This window comes from Lepidochelys kempii, chromosome 21, assembly GCF_965140265.1.
Source record: "Lepidochelys kempii isolate rLepKem1 chromosome 21, rLepKem1.hap2, whole genome shotgun sequence".
Classification (NCBI taxonomy): Eukaryota; Metazoa; Chordata; order Testudines; family Cheloniidae; genus Lepidochelys; species Lepidochelys kempii.
In genome coordinates, this window is record NC_133276.1 from 904,390 (window position 1) to 926,344 (window position 21,955).

Genomic DNA, 21,955 nt, shown 5'->3' on the forward strand with positions numbered 1-21,955 from the left:
ATCCTCCGCCAGAATTGTCAAGGAGGAAGCATTCGTTACCTAGCACAAGTATAAATCTACCCCGTGTGAAACATAACCTTTGTTAAAAATGGTAATTATATTGAAAAGGATGGACTCTGGTGCAGATGTATGAAAATTATTTGGCACTCCCTAAATTTGCTGTTCTCTGAGCACGCTGAGTAGGCATTCTGGGAAGCAGCACCTTCTGGTACTGAATCAGTACTGCTAATATGAAATGCATTGTTTGCAGCAAAATTGGCAGCTCTTTTGCAGCCATCAGAGTTTGTGAAGTTCTGAAGCTTAAGTAGATGGTTTTAGCTGAGAACAGTGAAGTTTTAATTTAATCAGTGTAAAATGTAAGCCGATCTTTCAGCTTTCTAATTGTGTTTAATTTTTGTGATTATGGGACTTTTTTCCATCTTGGATATTATGACATCTTGCTTATAAGCAAATACGTAATGGCCATTTATTCACATTTCTTTGTTTTATTTTTAGTGACATCATTTTCAATACATTTTTCAAAAGTTTAATCCAAGTTTAAATGTCCAAATAAAAGCAGTTTAGCCAGGCTTATATGTGTGGACTCTGATAATTTACTTTCTACACCCGACTTCTATCAATGTATCAAATAAGCGCATTTTGTAGCCAGAGCTCTTTTTGTTCTAATCTAGTTTTGCTTTTAGTAACAAGAATTTTTTATTTTTGATTCTTCTATTTGCACAGTAAGATGAATATTTCCCTTAGCAACACACTTAAATACTCCTCCCCCTCTGGGAACAAGCTAGGATTTGAATTTTACCTTTCTCTGTAGCATAGTGCAATGGTTTTACTTTGGGTTGAATTGTACATTTTGTCTGGTTTAAGTTATAAGTAAAATTAGGTTTTTAAATAGAGAAAACTAGGTACCTTTAAGTTTGACTGACGTTGCTCTCATAATATTATCAATACTACACATTCTGCTGTCAGCTGGATAATCAGTTGGATCAAAAAGCCAGGACAGATGTGGTGGACGGACACACACACACACACACACACACACAGAATTATTGGATAAAATGTATTCAAATAGAGCAAGGTTTGCTGGTTTGGATTACTCCGTTTGTGGACTGGAATTTTTTTCTTTTCATTTTTTTTTACATAGTATATATTTTATTCTATTTTTAACCATATATCTATGCTGAATGCTATGTGTTCAGTGCTCTCAAGTGTTACAAATGTATTTAAACTTCCCTAATATTTTTGAATGAATTATAATTCATGATCATGGCTCACATCACTTAGTTTTTGCAAGTGGTATTTTCTGCATTAAAAAGCTATTCAGCATAGAAAAACCCCAAAATGAGTAATTTCAAGTTCCAGTATTGTAGTAGTTTCAAAATGTTTGTATCCTTCAGATAAACTTGAATTGATTTGTATCACTTCACTACATGAGTTACAAGGTTTATTCATGTTTGACATGGGTGTCTCCTTTTCGTACAAGTATTTTACAAATGCCTTAAGTAGGAGCTTGACTCTCTCCTTCTTTCCCCCCCCTCCACCCCAAGTCAGAACGTTGTGCTAATTTGATAATGGGCAGGAGACTTACCCTAATAAATGCTGTCTTGAAAAGATTTAGCTAACTTTATCCCACAACACCAAAGGTCTTTGTAGAATTCAGCTGTTTTTCTGGCTGTTTTTCAGATCTTCTAAAGTATTAAAGAAATAAAGAGAACTTTTTATGAAGTCATGGTGAAGAAGGCAGAATCTGAGTAAAGAGTTAGATGTAGTTTATTTAAAAGGACAAAGTTACTTTGAATTATAAATTTACTAGATTTCAAATTAACTTTGGGTATTATACTTGCCACCTCTATGGTTTACATAATTACATTTTTCTATTAAAAAATTCTCTCCCATATTGTGTGAAAGACCCTTGCAAGCAGCCATCAGGGGAATCTGACTATTCTGGGAAAACATTGATGCTAACAAAAGGTGAAATACTCATGTCACATCACAAAATAAAGTGAAAAATATGTCTAAAGACATTTTAGATGTTACTTGACAGTGGTAGGTAAAATTTCAGATGGGCACTGTTTTTATGTCAATGTATCTGTAATACCTTCCAATATAGGTTAGTGTGGGATTTTAGAACCTATTGTAGGGGTTAATGATCTTTTTTTCACTTCTATGAAAATAGGAATAGTGACTTTCTTTACTGTTTGGAATATTTTTGAGTCCTTCTGTAGTAAAGCCAAGGTTTTAATTTAATATACTTTGAGTTATCAGAGTTATAAACAAAATGGCTCCTTAAAAAGCTTTCTGCATTGACATTCTCTTAAAATCTTTTTTACCTCAACAAAATGAATGTGTAACATGAACTCTAAGCAAGACTTGACTTTCCAGCCTTTTTGCAGTTATCTAACAATGTAACACTCCTGGTATACAGTAGAACTATACTGCTTGCATCTGTTCCTTCATCTCAACAAGGCTTTCCTTCATCTGGATGTTCTGTCTTCTGTTTCAGTCAAGAAGGTGAGGAAATAACTTCAGTATCTTAAAAATAGCATTCAGATAGCTGAAGAACTGTTAAGATGTCCTTGCTTCTCACTCTGCAGTTTCAAGATTGTAATTCATTGTCTGATTGATGGAGGCTCAAATTCCCTTTCTTGGGTCTGGCAGCTGACTAGAAGGATAGTGACAATTCTTAGAAGGTGACAAGAATTCCCTTCATCCATCCTACTGTGGATTCTTTTTTTGAGTAGTTTTAATTGTCAGTATGCAAAATCTACAGAGCAGTTACACAGGACTGAATTCCAACATTAAACACTATATACTCTAGTTCTTCTCACTCACAGGTGCCTCCTTGACCACACAGTTTTAGGGGCATATTTTCCCACATTGCCTTCTGCCCATATTAGCGTGTTAGGTTAATTACTGCACCTATTGGGGTCACCTGACCCTTGTTAGGAACTTGTCACAAGGGATCTGGGAGTTTCTTTTCTCCCTCTGTTGCAGGAAACACTCTCTCTCCTGGTGCCATGACAGGGAGGAGTGGCTCATGATGTGAGAAGATGGCAAGTGAAACCTATCTCCATTTGAGTGTGGTTGACAGTGCCAGGCAGGCTTTCCCTACCTGCTGGATTGGTGACTCAAAGCAAATTTTCAGGTAAGAAGTTATTCCTGCTCCTTGATTAGATCAGATTTAGCTAGGGCTACAGGAGAGAAACAAGATCCACTATTATCTGTGGTGCTAATTTACATAGCAGCTGTGTGTTTTTGTGTATGATGAAATGCATTCTTAGTATATATCTACACTTTAGTGTAAGCCCAGGGTTAGAGGGAGTCAACCCAGCTGACCGTGGGTCAGAGAACCCAGGGCTTTAGGGTCTACACTGATTGTTAACCCTTTGTGTTAACAAATTTTCAGCCCTGTGCTCAAACCTGAGTTCTGGCATCCACACTGCTGCACGCAGACCCAATCAAACCGGTTATATCCCAGACTACCTAGTGGCTTCCCAGCATGTGGCTGCTCTAGCTGTTTGACCGTGGTGCACTGCAGGAAAACTTCACTGACCACCCTGCACGTTACAGGAAGTTTGAACAGCCTGCTAACACATTCTGCCAAGCACTCAGTTTGGTCTGTGATGGTTATACCATCATCAGCTAGTTTGAGTCCATGTCTGTGTTCTGCTCCATCAAAAACTCTGTTAGGTGCCTTGGGTGGATCAGAAAACACCACCAAAATGTCCACCAGCACTTCAGGGAAACTGCCTGTTGTCTCCTGTTGGAAGACTGGAAAGGAAAACCTTCTTCTGTTCTTCTGGCTTCATGATTAAAACATTAGCCATAGGTAGCTTAACTACTAAAATACACTTGTTTTTCTGTTAATTTGGCTACATGTTGTGGAAGTTTTAATGGTAGTGACCAGTTCCTCCTGTTTTCTTTTCTATAAAATAACACCATTTCCACATTTTTCTCATGCAGAAAGCTTATCAATGACGTTGGGAAGATGGAATGTGGAGTATCAATAGTTAAGATCACGCACAGGGTTACGGGTAGATATGTATTCTGGCTGGAAGAATGTGGGACACAGGCTGAAGCATTTTGCGTAATGCACAGGATATATGAAAACCACTATCAAAAATAATGAAATCTGAAAAATGACAATGTGCAGGCTGAGAAGATACTTTTTTTTTTAGAAGGATTCTGTAATCCACTGAGTACATGAGTGCGCTCTTACTCTGGCTCTAATGAACATAATCAGGAGTATAAATCTAGTGTTTCAAGGAAAGTTCCGATATACCCTCCATACCCATTACTTTGGTGTGGGCACTTTATGTGCAGTCAGTCACATCTTTACTTGCTCTACAAGGTCCTTCTTGTGATCTGAAATTATAACTTGTTTCTACCGTCTTTCATAGGTGTTAAGTTTTTTGTCTCTTCTTTTCAAGACTTTGGCTTTCTGCAGGTCACCCTAAAAATAGTATGAAAATAGATTTTTTTTCACATGGGATCTCAAGAAGTATTTGGCTCTTCTTGTGAAAAATCCTTGAAGTACAACTGTTTTTTTCTTGAGTCTTGTGATATCACCCTAACCAAGATTACATATTTTTAGATGGCTAAATGCTCTAGAAACATTTGATGCTTGTTCACTCCTCCCTCATTTAATTTTCACGGTGAGAACCAGAGGCTGTTTTTCAAGAAGTGTATTAAAGCTGTGGGACCTGACTTCAGAGAGATCAGAGATTTTAGACCTCTGGTTTTATTAGTTTTTCTTCCACTGTCTTGTGGTTAGCCTAGGAGAACAACTGTAGTAAAACCGAGGAGTGATAAGTGATCTGTTTCAGTTTGTCAAGGGGATTGTGTTCCACTGAGAATACTTGTAGTGGTAATTGTTCAGTGCAACTATTTTTTTCCTCTGTATATCTAGACTCTTGGCTTGTTAAAGTACCTTTTTGGAATTCTCACCTGGTTGTCCATAATTAACGGAATCATAGCTTTTGGTATGAAGAAAATATCAAGGCTCTCCTCACTTTGGAGACTTTGTTATATAAATAAGTGAACGCTTGTATACCTAGACAATATGAAACCATTGGTTATTTCTGCAAATCTAACACTTATGTCATAAATATAAAGGGAAGGGTAAACACCTTTAAAATCCCGCCTGGCCAGAGGAAAAACCCTTTCACCTGTAAAGGGTTAAGAAGCTAGGATAACCTCGCTGGCACATGACCAAAATGACCAATGAGGAGACAAGATACTTTCAAAGCTGGGGGGCCGGGGGGGGGAGAAACAAAGGCTCGCTCTGTCTGTGTGATGCTTTTGCTGGGAATAGAAAAGGAATGGAGTCTTAGAACTTAGTAAGTAATCTAGCTAGATATACGTTAGATTCTGTTTTGTTTAAATGGCTGATAAAATAGCTGTGCTGAATGGACTGTATGTTCCTGTTTTTGTGTCTTTTTGTAACTTAAGGTTTTGCCTAGAGGGATTCTCTGTTTTGAATCTGATTACCCTGTAAGGTATTTACTATCCTGATTTTACAGAGGTGATTCTTTTACTTTTTTTCTTCAATTAAAATTCTTCTTTTAAGAATCTGATTGCTTTTTCATTGTTCTTAAGATCCAAGGGTTTGGGTCTGTGTTCACTTATGCAAATTGGTGAGGATTTTTATCAGGCCTTCCCCAGAAAAGGGGGTGTAGGATTTGGGGGGGAAAGATGTTTCCAAGCGGGCTCTTTCCCTGTTATATATATTTGTTAGATGGTTGGTGGTGGTAGCAATAAAGTCCAAGGGCAAAAGGTAAAATAGTTTGTACCTTGGGGAAGTTTTAACCTAAGCTGGTAAAAATAAGCTTAGGGGGTTTTCATGCAGGTCCCCACATCTGTACCCTAAAGTTCAGAATGGGGAAGGAACCTTGACAACTTGCAACAGTCCTGAGTTTGGGTTGATGTGAGATCTGGTCATCCTAGATTATTTCCCTGGAATAAGTGCAGTTGCATATCTACATAATCCCACCTATACATATAAAATGATGGGGTCTAAATTAGCTGTTACCACTCAAGAAAGAGATCTTGGAGTCATTGTGGATAGTTCTCTGAAAATATCCACTCAGTGTGCAGCGGCGGTCAAAAAAGCAAACAATGTTGGGAATCATTAAGAAAGGGATAGATAGAGACAGAAAATATCATGTTGCCTTTATATAAATCCATGGTACACCCACATCTTGAATACTGTGTGCAGATGTGGTCACCCCATCTCAAAAAAGATATATTGGAATTGGAAAAAGTTCAGAAAAGGGGAACAAAAATGATTAGGAGTATGGAATGGCTTCCGTATGGGGAGAGATTAAGAAGACTGGGACTTTTCATCTTGGAAAAGAGATGACTAAGGGGGGGAATATGATAGAGGCCTATAAAATCATGACTGGTGCAGAGAAAATAAATAAGGAAGTGTTCTTCACTCATAATACAAGAACTAGGGGTCACCAAATGAAATTAATAGACAGCAGATTTAAAACAAACAAAAGGAAGTATTTTTCTCACAATGCATAGTCAACCTGTGTAACTCCTTGCCAGAGGATGTGAAGGCCAAGGCTCTAACAGAGTTCAAAAAAGAACTAGATAAATTCATGGAGGATAGGTCCATCAATGGCTATTAGCCAGGATGGGCGGGGATGGTGTCCCTAGCCTCTGTTTGCCAGAAGCTGGGAATGCGTGACAGGGCATAGATCAGTTGATGATTACCTGTTCTGTTCATTCCCTCTGGGGCACCTGGCATTTGCCACTGTCGGAAGACAGGATACTGGGCTAGATGGACCTTTGGTCTGATCCAGTATGGCTGTTCTTATGTACATAAAGAATTCTGAGGCATGACCATTAATCTTAGACTAATCTGAAAGCTACTCCCTCAAAAGGTAGATATAATAAAGTAAATTCCTGGATTTCAAGGCCAGAAGGGGGGAGGAGGGCATTGTGATATTCTGTTTTGACCTTCTGTAGGTCATGGACCATCGTACTTCCCCAAAATAATTCTTAGAGCATAACTTTTAGAAAAACATCCAATCTTGATGTAAAAATCATGAGTGATAAATAATCCACCATGACCCTTCGTAGATTGTTCCAATGGTTAATGTGGTTAGATGTTTGGCTACATGTGTGTGTTCTCCCTGTGTGCTGTCCCAGCTCTGCGCAGACAGCTGGCACAGCAGACTTCAAGTGAACCGCCCAATGACCACAAGATGCGTTAAGGTACAAAGGTGCCAGGCCAGGTTTATTGTCGACAAAGCACAGTAATAGCACCTGGCAGACTCTACGAGGATGCTAAGACATGTATGCACATGACAATGGACGCAGCTCAATGAATGGCAGGACTTTCCATTCACCCCTCAGCTGGACAAAGATTCTCCCTTGGAGATGCATCTTTATACCCTGATACAAACAAGTTAGTACTGCCTCCTGATGTGGCTAGTTTTTACCCATCACCTTGTACATGGTGGTTCGATCAAAACATCTCTACTACGTACTGTCATTCTGACCTGACCTTTTAGGAGAGGTCAGTGTGTTCCTGTTATCCTTGTGGAATGTTTTTGTACCATCCTTGATATCGGAATGTGTTTGTGTAAGTACTGTGTGCTTCGCACTTCTAAAGAATGTGTGTTTCTGCAATATTAGCCATGTTCTTGCTAGATTCTGTGAGCAGGTCCTGTGTCATACCAGGCCTCTGATACAAGGCCTTATGTCTCAGGCTGTCTTCCTACTACATTCCCCTGCTTTTTGTCTTTTTATGGGGAGAATGTTTACCCTATTTATTTATTTAACCAGTTTATTAAATACTAACACAGCAATATTTAATATTGATACCCAGACACTGAACAAGGTTGTTTTGAATAACATGTGCCTTACTTAGGATGCGGTGTTACTGACCCCAGAGTGTTTCTGGTACTACCAGGGAATTTGTTTACCCAGTTTGTAGTTACTATGTAACTGAATTTTTTTACCAATTTGGGGTTGGGTTTTTTGGCCGTTATGTTTGCTGCCATTTGCTTGTTGATATTATTTGTGTGTTGGTTTAAACAATTTAGCAATGTTATGCACATTGTAAATGGTGTACCACAATGATACGGCAATACAACCAGAATTGCTAGAAATAGGTCATGCTAGAGAACATCCATTCTTGAATTTGGGTGAAGTGTTGTAATGCCCTACAAAGTTCCTGAAAACAGTACTTTACTAATAAGAAAAGGAGGACTTGTGGCACCTTAGAGACTAACCAATTTATTAGAGCATAAGCTTTCGTGAGCTACAGCTCACTTCTTCAGATGCATATCGTGGAAACTGCAGCAGGCTTTATATATACACAGAGAATATGAAACAATACCTATTCCCACCCCACTGTCCTGGGGTGGGAATAGGTATTGTTTCATATTCTCTGTGTATATATAAAGCCTGCTGCAGTTTCCACGATATGCATCTGAAGAAGTGAGCTGTAGCTCACGAAAGCTTATGCTCTAATAAATTGGTTAGTCTCTAAGGTGCCACAAGTCCTCCTTTTCTTTTTGCGAATACAGACTAACACGGCTGTTACTCTGAAACCTTACTTTACTAATGTGACACCAAATTATCTAGCTGCATTCCCATTTAGTTTAAATACTGTATCTTCCAAAACCCTGCTTCCAAGTGCTTGGGCTTCTAGGTTCTGTTCCTGATGTCTTTCTGCTTTGGCAGTGACTTAACTGATCTCCACTGAAATAGCATCATCTTTCCCTGAAGTTCCCAGCTCTGTTAAATACAAATTTGCCCACTTAAATATACAGGACATTTCACCTGAAAATTCTTCCATCTAAAACACGAAATAAAAATATTTAATTTTTTGGATGGTCATGCCTCAGGGTCAGTGCTTTCTTTAAGTACTAACATTAAGTTATGTAGGGGACACATTTAGTCTGCTCTGAGATCTCTTTTCTTTTTCTGGTGGTTTCATTGGCGTTCACACTAATTCATTGTGTAGAACATAGCAAGACTAATAGAGCTAGCGTAATGGCTGGCTTTTGTGCTATTAACGAAAATGCTGGTTTTGGGTTTAAAAATCAAAAGGTTTTTAGAATATCCCTGTGGTACTCTGGTAAATCTTAGTGGAAGCATGTGATTGAGTTTCTGTTGCCTGCAATATTGCAGCCAGGAATGGTCTGCTGGAGTACATTGTAGGCATTTAAAATCCTTAATGTAGTGTGGAATAATTATATCCATATGACAAGAATTCAGATTGGAGAGTATGGGGACAAAGTCACTTGGGGCATGGCTACACTTGCAGATGTAAAATGCTTTGAGTTAAACCAGTCTTCGTAGAGCACAGTAGGGAAAGCGCTGCAGTCTGTCACGCTGACAGCTTCAAGCGCACTGGTGTGGCCACATTTGCAGCACTTGAAGTGGCATTGGGCGTGGCGCATTATGGGCAGCTATCCCAGCATGCAAGTGCGTGCAGTGTGCTTTTCAAATGGGGTGGGTGGGGTGGAGTGTGACAGGGAGAGTGTTGTGTGTATGTGGGGGAAAAGAGTGGGTTTTTGGGGAGCTGAGAGCATGTCAGTGTTAGGGGCTTTATTCCTTCACCCACTTACTTCCCTGGTCCTTCTCGCATGAACAGAGAGCAACAATACTCGAAGTCCAAAGGAGCAAACAATTTGATGTTTGTTGGGGTGAACTTCCAGCAAGCATGATTCCAGTTTCCTTCCTTAGTGTCCCCCTTCCCAGCTCTGACACCACAGAGCCTTACACCTGTGTCCCTGTTCCCATTCCTGCCCTTAGCCAAACATGATTCCAATTTCCCCAACCCCATTCCTTGTTCCCATTTCCCCCACCCACCCACCCACTCACTTCCTGATTGACTGCAGACTATATAGTAAAACTTGAGTTCTGCTTTGCTGTACCTTAACCAGTCATTTTCCTGAAATTTAACTAACCAGTCCTAACATATTGTAACATGATATGTAACCAATTATATCCCATCACCTTAATTAGTTTACACCCAGCAAAATTAATTATACAGTAGACAGGAACAATCACAGAACCAGACAGAGATTATACAGACAAACAATAGCAAAGTGGGAACTATAATGACGAAACAATACAGAAGTGAGGATTTCACATCCCAGCTATTGATAAGTGACAGGATGCTATCAAACGAAGTTTCCTTTTACATTTTCTAGGCACTTCCCTTTCTCTGGAGGTGATAGGCACTATCAGGACAGGATTGTATTCCTAACAGCCCAATAGCACCTTCTTTCAATGTGACTAGTTTGGAATGTTTCAGAGTAACAGCCGTGTTAGTCTGTATTCGCAAAAAGAAAAGGAGGACTTGTGGCACCTTAGAGACTAACCAATTTATTAGAGCATGAGCTTTCGTGAGCTACAGCTCACTTCCTCAGATGCATATCGTGGAAACTGCAGCAGGCTTTATATATACACAGAGAATATGAAACAATACCTATTCCCACCCCACTGTCCTGCTGGTAATAGCTTATCTAAAGTGATTTCCAGCACAAATCCAGGTTTTCTCACCCTCCACCCCCCCACACAAATTCACTCTCCTGCTGGTGATAGCCCATCCAAAGTGACAACTCTTTACACAATGTGCATGACAATCAAGCTGGGCTATTTCCTGCATAAATCCAGGTTCTCACATCCCCCCCACCCCCATACACACACAAACTCACTCTCCTGCTGGTAATAGCTCATCCAAACTGACCACTCTTCAAGTTAAAATCCAAGTTAAACCAGAACATCTGGGGGGGGGGGGGTAGGAAAAAACAAGAGGAAACAGGCTACCTTGCATAATGACTTAGCCACTCCAAGTCTCTATTTAAGCCTAAATTAATAGTATCCAATTTGCAAATGAATTCCAATTCAGCAGTTTCTCGCTGGAGTCTGGATTTGAAGTTTTTTTGTTTTAAGATAGCGACCTTCATGTCTGTGATCGCGTGACCAGAGAGATTGAAGTGTTCTCCGACTGGTTTAGTTTGGATGAGCTATTACCAGCAGGAGAGTGAGTTTGTGTGTGTATGGGGGTGGGGGGGATGTGAGAACCTGGATTTATGCAGGAAATAGCCCAGCTTGATTGTCATGCACATTGTGTAAAGAGTTGTCACTTTGGATGGGCTATCACCAGCAGGAGAGTGAATTTGTGTGGGGGGGTGGAGGGTGAGAAAACCTGGATTTGTGCTGGAAATCACTTTAGATAAGCTATTACCAGCAGGACAGTGGGGTGGGAATAGGTATTGTTTCATATTCTCTGTGTATATATAAAGCCTGCTGCAGTTTCCACGATATGCATCTGAGGAAGTGAGCTGTAGCTCACGAAAGCTCATGCTCTAATGGTTTGGAATGTGAGGCTGTGACCATTCGCTTCTTAGCTTATGGCTGCCTCTGCTGCTTAGCCAAAGGCCTTAGCCTAAGCACAGGGCCTCAGACTGTCACAGTAAGAGAAGGACCTTACACCGGCAGACAGTGATTTTGATTTTCTTTTATACCCCTAACTAGCCAAGTGATAAGAATACATCTAAATTCTTAGGTACAGGCCTTTACCGACAGGCCTGAATATCTGTATCCTAACAGTCAGCATGCTGTCTTGTAAGTTCAGACAGCAGCAGACACCCGACACCCCCCACCCCCACCTGCACAGCATTCCACAGTAATGGTTGCTTTGTCTTGGAGCAGATAAGCATGCTGGCTGTCAGAAACGGAGCTTTCAAAGGGCATATCCGCATTCCTACAGTGTTCAAAAATAATGACGAGTGGCTACTTGACGTAAGGGGATTATGGGACGTTTCTGGAGGCTGATCAGAGCGTAGTAACGCAACACCTTGTCCCCACTGGTGCTGCGGCGCTTCAGCGGGGGTGCAGCAAACGTTATTCCAGTCGCCAAGGTGGAGTACCAGCAGCGCTGTAGCTGCGGAGTGAGAGCACTCTACGTGCCTTGCCATTGTGGACGGGTAGTGAGCTAGTGCGCCTGGGGCTCCTTTATTGCTTTGCAACTCACAAGTGTAGCCAAGCCCTTGGTGTTAAGGCTGCTTTGACATTTAAATTTGTGTAATGGATCTGAGGTGTAGGGAAGGGATGCAATGAGTAAAATAGTTAACCTTATTTAGAAAGAAAAATCCATGAAGCCAAGACCACATAATTTAACTAAATGACATACTATACTTGGATCTTGTTGGGAAAGTCTGTGAATGATTGCATCACAATTCATACCAACTGGGATTGGCCCCCTGAAGGGAGGAAAGTCTCTTTAGTGGTGTTTAGTCATTCATTCTAAAGGTTTGGCTGAAACTTCACCATGTTTGGCCCAGTGTGGGTTTGTTGGGGTGTTGCTATTAATCCTAGAGTCTTGTTTTCACTTACCCGATCACATTAAGCACTCAGAAGATGGTTTTCTTTGTTCATTCTGGTCACTTGTCTTTTAAATCCACTTGATTCTAGCACATTACTGTTATAAATTTGACTTTCATCGTTTTGTTTCTTGAAACCAAGGGAATGTAAAACATTTCTTCTTGTGTGTTGCAGTTGGTGTGATCAGGTGTCCAATATGCCGCCAGGAGTGCAGACAGATAGACCTGGTGGATAACTACTTTGTGAAGGACACTTCGGAAGCACCAAGTAGCTCTGATGAAAAATCGGAACAGGTATGGTTTTCTACTTTTCTTACTGCAAGTTAGGTACTATTTGGTGTATGTGCATCTTGTGTATATTTGATTGAGCATCTAAAGAAATAAACACTTTTACTGGACTTTATTTACCTGCATATTAAAGCCCCAGAGGGAATTTGAATCTTTGTCAGTAACTATGTTGACTTGTTTTGTTCCTGCTTTTAGGTGTGCACTAGTTGTGAAGATAATGCTAGTGCTGTGGGCTTTTGTGTGGAATGTGGGGAATGGCTGTGCAAGACATGCATAGAAGCACATCAGCGAGTAAAATTTACTAAAGATCATATGATCAGAAAGAAAGAGGATGTCTCCTCAGGTAAGTTTGTTGATCTTTTGCCCAACCCTACCTGTAGCCTAGGAATAAAAACTACTTGGAGGTTCCTGGTGTGGGTGAGTGTGTGTGCCCATACAAACCAAGAGAGGAAGGATGAGTATGTACTTATCCTTAGTCTGTGACTTCCCTGGAAGGTTTTAGAGAAAGATGGGGGCAAGCCAACATGCAATCAGTGAGCCTTGAAAATAGAAGAAACTTGTACATGTTAAATAAATTAAAATGTCTTGTTCTGGTAATACTTAATACAGTTAAAAGGGTCTGTGAAGGAAATACATGAGCATAGAACAGAAAAACAGGGAGAGGCTTCTATTTTTTGTTTGGGTTTGTTTTTTAAAAAAAAGTGAGTGGTGCACCACCTTAATCGACAGAACTGATGTGTGTATTCTGAATCATACCTGATTTCCTTAGTGACAAATGTATTTATTAACACTGCAGAGCTAGGTCAGATATGGGAGAGTGAATTGGATTCTGTTTTGGCTTAAGTATCAATACAATTACTAAGTTCCAGTTGTAGAACCTTTCTGGTTCTCTCATCGCTAGTAACAGAGCCAAACTAGATCCTAGGATGTATTTTCAGGGCTGGTAGTTTAAAGGGGTGGGGGTGGAGGGTGTAAAACAGGTGTCAACTCATCTGGTGGAAAGGACTGGAATACACCTTTAATTATGATCTGTGGACCAAGACTATGAAGCGTATCATACTGTACCACTCTTTATTATACGCACTAGGGCCCCCACAGGAGGTTTACATAAAGATTGAGCACAGAATATGGCCTTTGTACAGGATGCCAAGTTACTATTGCATCAGTATTACTAAGTGGGGATGCAATTGGCAGCACACATTCAGGACCATCACTGTTTCTGCTTAGTATCTTTCACCAATTACATATGCAATTGGACAGTTTGCTGGCACTACTGTGGTAACTGAGTGCACAAATTTGGTGTGAAATTGCACATCTAAAGTATTGAGAAATTTGGTCCTTTAAATTGTCATCATTAGGCTTTGCACTTCACAACCTACTGAAATAAATGGGGACAGGTCACTCCTCTTAAAGCTGTTTTCAGGGTATGTAAAACTACTGCGTTTTCATTTGGAAGGTTTTCTTTGCGAACGAGGGACAAAAGGTTTTTAAATTGAAGCTTAGTTTCTGCAGAATCTAAGTCTGTTGTGGGCTGGTCAATTAAGACAGACACAGTTCTGTTCACAATAGTGATATCAAATAAGTTGAGAGTATGTAACTAGGAACCTCGTGATGGCAGTTTTGGTCCCCTTTTAGTGTAGTTGCACTGTAAGTGCTTTCCAGGAACTCCTGGTCTATGCTAAAACTGTATTATTAATGACTTATAATGCTTAATATTAATGAAAATTGGTTTGATTAGTCCAAAAACTTGTAGTTCTAGCAGCAAAATTAAACTTTAAGAGGCTTTTTTATTTCTGCTTTAAATTTGACGTCATTTACTAATTCATAAGATCTTACATGGGTAAATTTTAAACTTCTGAATCGAAGTAGGTGTCAGAGTGTCCAGGTAAAGCCACAATAGCATGGCTACTTTAAAAATGGCATAATTCTTAATGGAACACCATACAAATATCATGACTTTGTCAGGATGACAATACGGCCAGATTTACCCTTCAATGCTTTGCTGCGAATGTAGTGTGTTAGAAAATATCACTTCTATATTTAGGACTATTTTAATGCAGTAATCGTTCCCTAGACACCGAACCACATAGTGATTCTTAGTGATGTTATCAGCTGTGGTAAATTATTTACTCTTCACGTACTTGGAAGAAATTATCTATTATATGTAATACGTTTGATGGTTTGTTAGACCACGTGAAATATATCCTGAATACTTGAAAATTTCTTTAGTGGAAGACCCAACTTTGTATTTGTGTATGCTGTCTTTTCTTACAATAACTTGCATCATGTAACAAGCTTCAGACAGTACTTGTCAATACGGGAAAACATCCACTTACTACTTCTCTTTAATCCATATCTGCTTCATCTTCCAAAAACTGCTTTTCCTCCACAAGTGTCTTCAAAGGGTCATTGGGCAATTTGGAATCCCAGAAAGAATTTTTTTGTTTATCCTTCATTTGCTTGTGTGTAAATTTCTATTATCCAGCCCAACTGCAGCTCAAATGACTAGATGTTGACTAAAATGAAATTCCCTAGTGGTGGTGGTGGTGTTTACTTTGTCAGATTTTTAAAGAGGTAATTTAGAAGATCCCTGGGTTCTTGACAATTCAAAAGTTTGAGGGGTGTTTGAACCTTCTGATAGTGAGGCGGCGCTAGGGTGGGGTGAAAACGTGGTTTTATAGTCCAGCAAAATAGCTTGATTTCGGGTTTTTTAAGGCAGGGAAGGGAAAGCCATCTTCACCTTTTTTTTTTTTTTTTTTGCTTAAAAGTAACACGCCTGGAAACTTCCTTGATAAACTACTGACACTGTAAATGTTTTAATAAGTACATATTTACAGGAATAAGCACTGACTTATCTGAGAGTAGGTTTATAATTATCCTTGCCTGACTTCTTAAATCTTACCCAGCATGGCAGTTAAAGATTTTGCTCGTCAAACTTTATTTTAAAATGCAAAAATGGTTTGTTTTTAAAAACAGAGGCCGTGGGAGCATCCGGTCAACGTCCTGTTTTCTGTCCTGTCCACAAACAAGAACAGTTAAAACTTTTCTGTGAAACATGTGACAGACTGACATGCAGAGACTGTCAGTTATTGGAACACAAAGAACACAGGTACAATTATTAACATGTCTTACCTCCTGTGGTGCATTTTCTCAGAGCAGGAGGAAGTGAAATTAATCTCAAGCATTTGTGTAATTAAATATTGCTGTATTTACTGTTGATTAGACTGAAATGCTCTCTTGGTGAGGGGAAGTCACTAGGCCTCCTTTAAGGTCCTGAGCTCTACAGGTGAGTTAGGTCATAAGTACAAATGAATATTTTAGTCTCATCCTCATCTGTGGTGGATACTTATAACAGTCACACCATGCTACATGACTGGCTGCCTGGTTATGTCTGGTGTAGCAAAGGGTGATGTGACTTGTAAGGGTGGTGCATTGGTAGAGCTATGTGGGACATCTAGGACTGGATTCAGGGAACTGCTGGTCAGGGCTTGAGGTGAATTGACAGCAGAGGTTAAGGTGTAAACTTGCCTGGAACTTGTTGGAGCTGCCACTTTAATGTGTACACAAATGAAATATAATAAAACATAAAACTGGCACAAACCTGGATTTAAAAAAGTGGTGCTTTGACTGAGCGGAGGCTATAGTAGTGAATGAGGGGTCAGGTAGTAATTTTCTGGAAAGGTCATGTTTTAATATGATGGATACTGTGGAACTTTTAGACTAAATCACAAAGCTTATATATAAGGTTTGCATCATGGATGAATGTACTTGCCTAATACAGTGGGCTGAAGTTTGATCCACTTGTCTTGGTGTGTTACTTGTCTGAAACTTACCTAATTCCAGGTAAAAATGGTGAGGCTGGTAACACATAAAGAATTTAAGTTTTCCTCTCATTTTGTATTAGTCTTAAGAAATTATCTGATCCATGGGAGAGAAGAAGCTGTTGAAGAGCATAAAGTCTTTGAAGTCTTATGGTTGTGCAGTGATTTGAATGATGCTATTTGGGAATTTTGGTAAGTAGTTCTGCAGTGGTGTAGTAAGGGTTCTAATGTGCAAATATATGTTTCAAGTCATCTAAAACTCTGCACGTTGGGAGCTTTAGCAGACCATTGCAGAACTGCTTCCTGCAATCTGTCTCCAGACAGCACTTCTCTGCTCTCTCCGTGTATTTGGACACTGGTTTGAAACAGCTGATCTAGCCGTTTTTAGTACCTTTCCAGCATCGTCAATGACTTCATAGAACATTAAAGCAGCTTAATAGAGAAAACTTAACTTCTTTAACTTCTAACAGTTACTGACAGTTTTATAATGTAAGGAACTGAAACACATGTCTGGCCCAGGTTTTTTCCATGCTATTTGATTGTAAATAGCCTCAAAAATACAATTACCAAGAATATTAACGTCTAGGATTTGTTGATGAGCTTTTGCTTGGTAGCCTGTCTTACATTTCCACCTGTTGTGCACTTGACACTAACTGATTAACAATCCATAAATAGATGCATCTTGTTACAGTGTATTCTCTTCCATAAGACTTCACTAATAACCTGCTTTCAGGTGCCACTAAATAGAAATTTTTATTTAAAATCTCTTGTGTGCAGCTGTAAATTACAGATGGACAAAATGTCTGCCTTGACTTTCAAATTAAAACTGGGATTTTGTTTATGGAGCTCTGTAAAATGTTTAAGCAAAATCATGCCAGGAGAACACGCACTGTTTTTAATCTCCTGCTTATTCCTCACCTGAAATCCTAATCCTCTGAAACACAAGAGGCTGTTGAATCACCATCTGAATAGCCACAGGGCACACTATTCAGACTCCAGAGAACTTTGAGGGAAGGAGCTTTTGTGGATGCTTTAGAAAGCTGAGATTGTCTTGTGGCAATAGACTGATGTGGATTAGTTGGTTTAGGTTCCTTCCAACCCAAATATTAGAAATTAGAGTAAAATCCAGTCGTTCTAGATAATTTACCAGGACTGTTGTGCCAAAAGCTTAGCAATAAATAAACTCAGTAAAATTTCTGTTTTGCTAAAGGTGATTTTCTTAATCTTTTTTTCAGAGACACTGCATGAGAACAGACAGAAAATTCCATGCAGACTATGAGTGATTTTTTGGTATCTGTGGGCCTTTAATATATATTTCAGGACTCGTTACGTTCTTTTCCTTGTATATGGAAAGTAATGTTACGCTGATTTTGAGGGAGGAGGCTTTTTTAATTCAAACCTGTCCATTGTTAGTTCAAAGTGGGTAGTATTTTGTCAATACAAGAACAAAATATACTGGTCTAAGTAGCACACTCCTTACTGTGGTTTACTGCAAAAACATAGACCAGAAAGAGTTGAAGCAAGAAATGGGGTTTGTGTATACTTTAAACACTAGATGCAGACATTTCTCTGAATTGGTTAGACAGATCAGTTGCCCTTCTAGATTTCAAATGAGGCTCATTTACCCTTTCAATGGTAGTCTTTGAACAGAGTGTAAATTACTTTTGTTCCATCACTAGAGCTCCCTGACCTCTTGAAGAGTGCTGTAATTGCCTCTAGAGAGGGAGGGAAGAAGCATATTCTGGGGTTCTCTTGGTTAAGTTTCCTAATGCTGTTGCTAAACTGCACTTCAAAAGCGTGGGATTTATATACAACTAAGCCACAACAGAAGTAGCAAGTGACCCTCTGGCCTGTTTTGTACTATGAAGTTAGGTTGAGGTAAGTAGCCTTGCATTAACCTATTTGTGCTTGTATTGATGCTCAAATTTCTCTCTGTCTTGACATAAGTGCTCTGTTAAAATGATACATTAAAACCACCTCCCTGAATGGCATACAGCTATATATAGTCTGTGCGTGCAGAGACTGCATGGTCTGTGTTCGCCCTAACAGACCTCCAGCAACTGTCCCACAATGCTCCATTCCTTACGACAATGACTGCAGTGGTCACAAGGTTAAACTCCACTGCCCAGGAATCAGAGTCTGGAAGGCATGCCCTTTAAGCTCGCCTGGGTGGTGTTGAAATACCTTTTCCTGATTGCCCCCCTTGATGAGCACACCTAGTGGTTCACCATTGTGTGCCGCTACTCTGCTGACCATGCCAGCTCTGTGCAGACAGACAGGTACTAGGAGCTCTCCTGACTGGAGTAGACAAGAAGTAATGGCTCTCTTGGTCCTGTGGGGAAAAGATGCTGTGCAAGAACAGCTGTAGACCAACCACAGAAACGTGAACGTCTACTAACAGACTGCACTGGGGATGCAGGCAGAGAGGTACGACAGGGGTCTGCAGCAATGCCATGTGAAAGTGAAGGAACTTCGCCAGGGATACCACAAGGCCAGAGAGTGCAACAATAGATCTGATGCTGTGCCTCAGCCCTACCACTTCTACAACCAACTATGTGTCATACTTGGTAGAGATGTCACCAGCACCCTGTCAATCGCTGTGGATACCTTGGAGGATCCTGACACAGAAGTCCCTGCCATGAACAGGAAGGAGTGGAAGAAAAAGACAATGTGGGACTCCAGCCATGCCATGAGCTTGGACTAGTTTGAGACTGTACCACAGTCTAGCCAGTCAAATGCAGATGAGGCTGAGGAAAAGGAAGGGGACTCGGGAAAAGTATGTGTATGCCTTTTTCCTTAAAATGTTAGTTATAGATGGCTTCTGGCCCACCCCCAAGTTAACAAGATACAGGTATCAACTTTTCGTTGTTTTGCTTGTATGAGAAGAGGTAGATTTGGCATGTGATTATCATTCTCTATATTTGGTTAGCTGGGATATGTAGAATAATTTGTTTAGGTACCTAGGGATGTCCTTTGTATCCTCCTAAGAGATCTCTGTGGAACTTCCATGGAAATGGTCTGCAGTCCTCTCCTGAAGGCTTCTAGTGATGACTCCCTTGTTTCTTCCTCCATGGTAGTATGCTTTCCCATGGTATCTGTGATGAGTTTGATTGGCACCATTGCATAAACAGGCTAGCAGCACATGAGCCCAGGCAGCTTCAGGTCACCAGTAGCAACTGTGTTCTCTGTGCCTGTCCGCAGTGAGATATTCCCTAAAATCACCACAGCCTGTGGAAAATAGTGCCAATATTCGGTGCTGTTGCCCTGTAATTGTACCCATGGAATAGGGACTAAAATTTTATAACTTCATGCAACAGGAAATCCTTCCATCTCCTCACCCCCCCCTTGTCTCTAGCGGGCTATATTCACAATGGCCGGGGCTGGAAAGCAAAGCATTGTCGAGGCACTCCAAAGCCAAAGTGTCATTAAACCTGTCTTATTAAAAGTGCTTATGAGCATGAGGGACGGGAGTTTGGAAACTTCTCTCCCTTTCCCTTTTGACTGTAAATCCAATGATACATCTATCTGTTTTTATCAGTACTTGCCGCTGTTGTGGCCTGAAGGGGTGCCCCTCCACACCCAAAGAACACTTCATCTCAGTGAGGTGCAGAAAGAAGAAGACTAAGAGTGATGTACTCTGCAAGAACCTGCAAGGCAGCACTGCATTGGGCCACGAACAAAGGACTTGGAGCTATATGACTAAGAACATGAAGAAAGACCAAGAGGACAGGGAAAAAGGCCTAGGAGTCCTAGCAGGAAAAGGAACAGGAAATGCACCAGGACATAATGGGTCTGTTTACGCTACAAGTAAACACTTCTGGCTGGCCTGTGTCAGCTGACTCAAGCTATGGGTCTGGTTAATTGCTGTGTAGACATTCAGGCTCGGGCATGGGCCAGATGCAGGTGTTTAATTGCAGTGAAGACCTACCCAATTGGTCTCCTCAGGCAGCAAACCCAAATGCTGCAGATCCTGGTTGACCTACATGTCCAAAAATACCAGACTGTCCACCTTTTGCAGTCATTGGAGAACTCCATGGTCACTGCTTCCTATTCTGCTCCCCTCCCCTCCCCTACCACATGACATCACAGGGCCCATCATCATCACCCTTATCACTCCATGCTGGGGGACAACAAGGAAAACCACAGCTCCACATATGCTGTGAGGACCCCAGTTGGTGTGTGTGTGTGTAGTCACAATGGGTTACATGTGTTTACTCAAATAGACATAAATGTTTACTTTTATAATTTTAAATTTTCAACCTGTTATGTTAAAAACTTGTATAACGCTGCTTCTTGTTCGGGTGTTTTTTTTTTGCATATTGATTTTCTACATTGCTTTTTCTACTCAATAAAAGTTCTATTTTTGGAGAATCAAATTATCTTTATTCCCAACAAATATTGCAGAATGCATTACAGTTGTCAAAATGCACCAAGCATCACATAATTCATAGCTTCAGGAAAACACGCAGTCATATTTATCAATGTATAGTAAGTACTACACAGTTCTTAGCAGCACCCCAAATGTTCACCACTTTGCCTCACAGCTATTATGCAGGACACAACAAGCAGCTATAGCCATTGGGATATTTTTCTCACCAAGATCCAATCTAGTGAGCAAATCAGCCAGTGTCCCTTCAGTCTACCCTTCTGCACTTGCTGAGCCAGTAGTTTAATCTTTCCTTGGTGCTGTCTGCGTGGCTGGTGTATAACGTCATAAGCTAAGGGAGCAAGGGGTAGACTGGGTTCCATTTCAGTATTGCCAATGGTAGTCTGTTGGCTGGGAAAGAACATCCCTGGTTAAAGCTTTGTGAACAGTCCTGTGTTCTATAGGATGCAAGCATCGTGCACTTTCCCTGACCAGCCAACGCTGAAATCATTGAAGCGTCAATGATGATCCAACAACACTTGCAGACTATGGAACAGTAGTAGCCCTTTCTGTTGATGTACCCTGTAGCCCGATGGGCTGGTGCCAAAATTGGGATATTCCAGCTGTCTGTCACCCCAGTGCAGTTCAGAAACCTCCTTGCTGCAAATCCATCCACTGTGTCTTGCACATTGCCAAGAGTTAGTCCTACATAACAGGAGACAGTTAATGTCCCTACCCAGTTGTATGAAAATGTCCTCACTGTGGGTTTTCAACTCCAGAATGACTTCCCACTGACTAGTAGTAATCCAGCGCTGCAAGTTTCCAACATGCGATTTACCACTTCTCCACTGTACATGCAGTTATTCTGGTGTCCCAGGGCTGGGGCAAGTCTGGCACATAAATCCAGGAATGTCACCTTTTGCAGTCCCACCAGTCTGGGCTCATTTCTCAGGCCCAGACAAGATATTTCCATAATCTGCAGCTGCTCCCTGAAAGCCATCAACAGCCTTGGATTGTTTTCTCGCTGTGTCCCTCATCAAATTGTCCTTGAAGAAATCCTTGTGTCCTAGATGTTGCTGCACTTAGAATCATAGAATAACAGAGTTGGAAGGGACCTCTGGAGGCTG

The 21,955-nt window shown here is 40.6% G+C and overlaps 1 protein-coding gene across 1 annotated transcript in view; it reads left to right on the top strand.

Annotated features, from left to right (window-relative positions):
* TRIM33 (tripartite motif containing 33) overlaps nt 1–21,955 on the top strand; it is an 81,032-nt gene that overhangs the window by 18,287 nt on the left and 40,790 nt on the right. Inside the window, exons 2-4 of the mRNA XM_073320068.1 lie at nt 12,529–12,647; nt 12,837–12,984; nt 15,618–15,750. Coding sequence (XP_073176169.1) covers nt 12,529–12,647; nt 12,837–12,984; nt 15,618–15,750 — 400 coding nt within the window. The remainder of the gene's footprint in view (nt 1–12,528; nt 12,648–12,836; nt 12,985–15,617; nt 15,751–21,955) is intronic.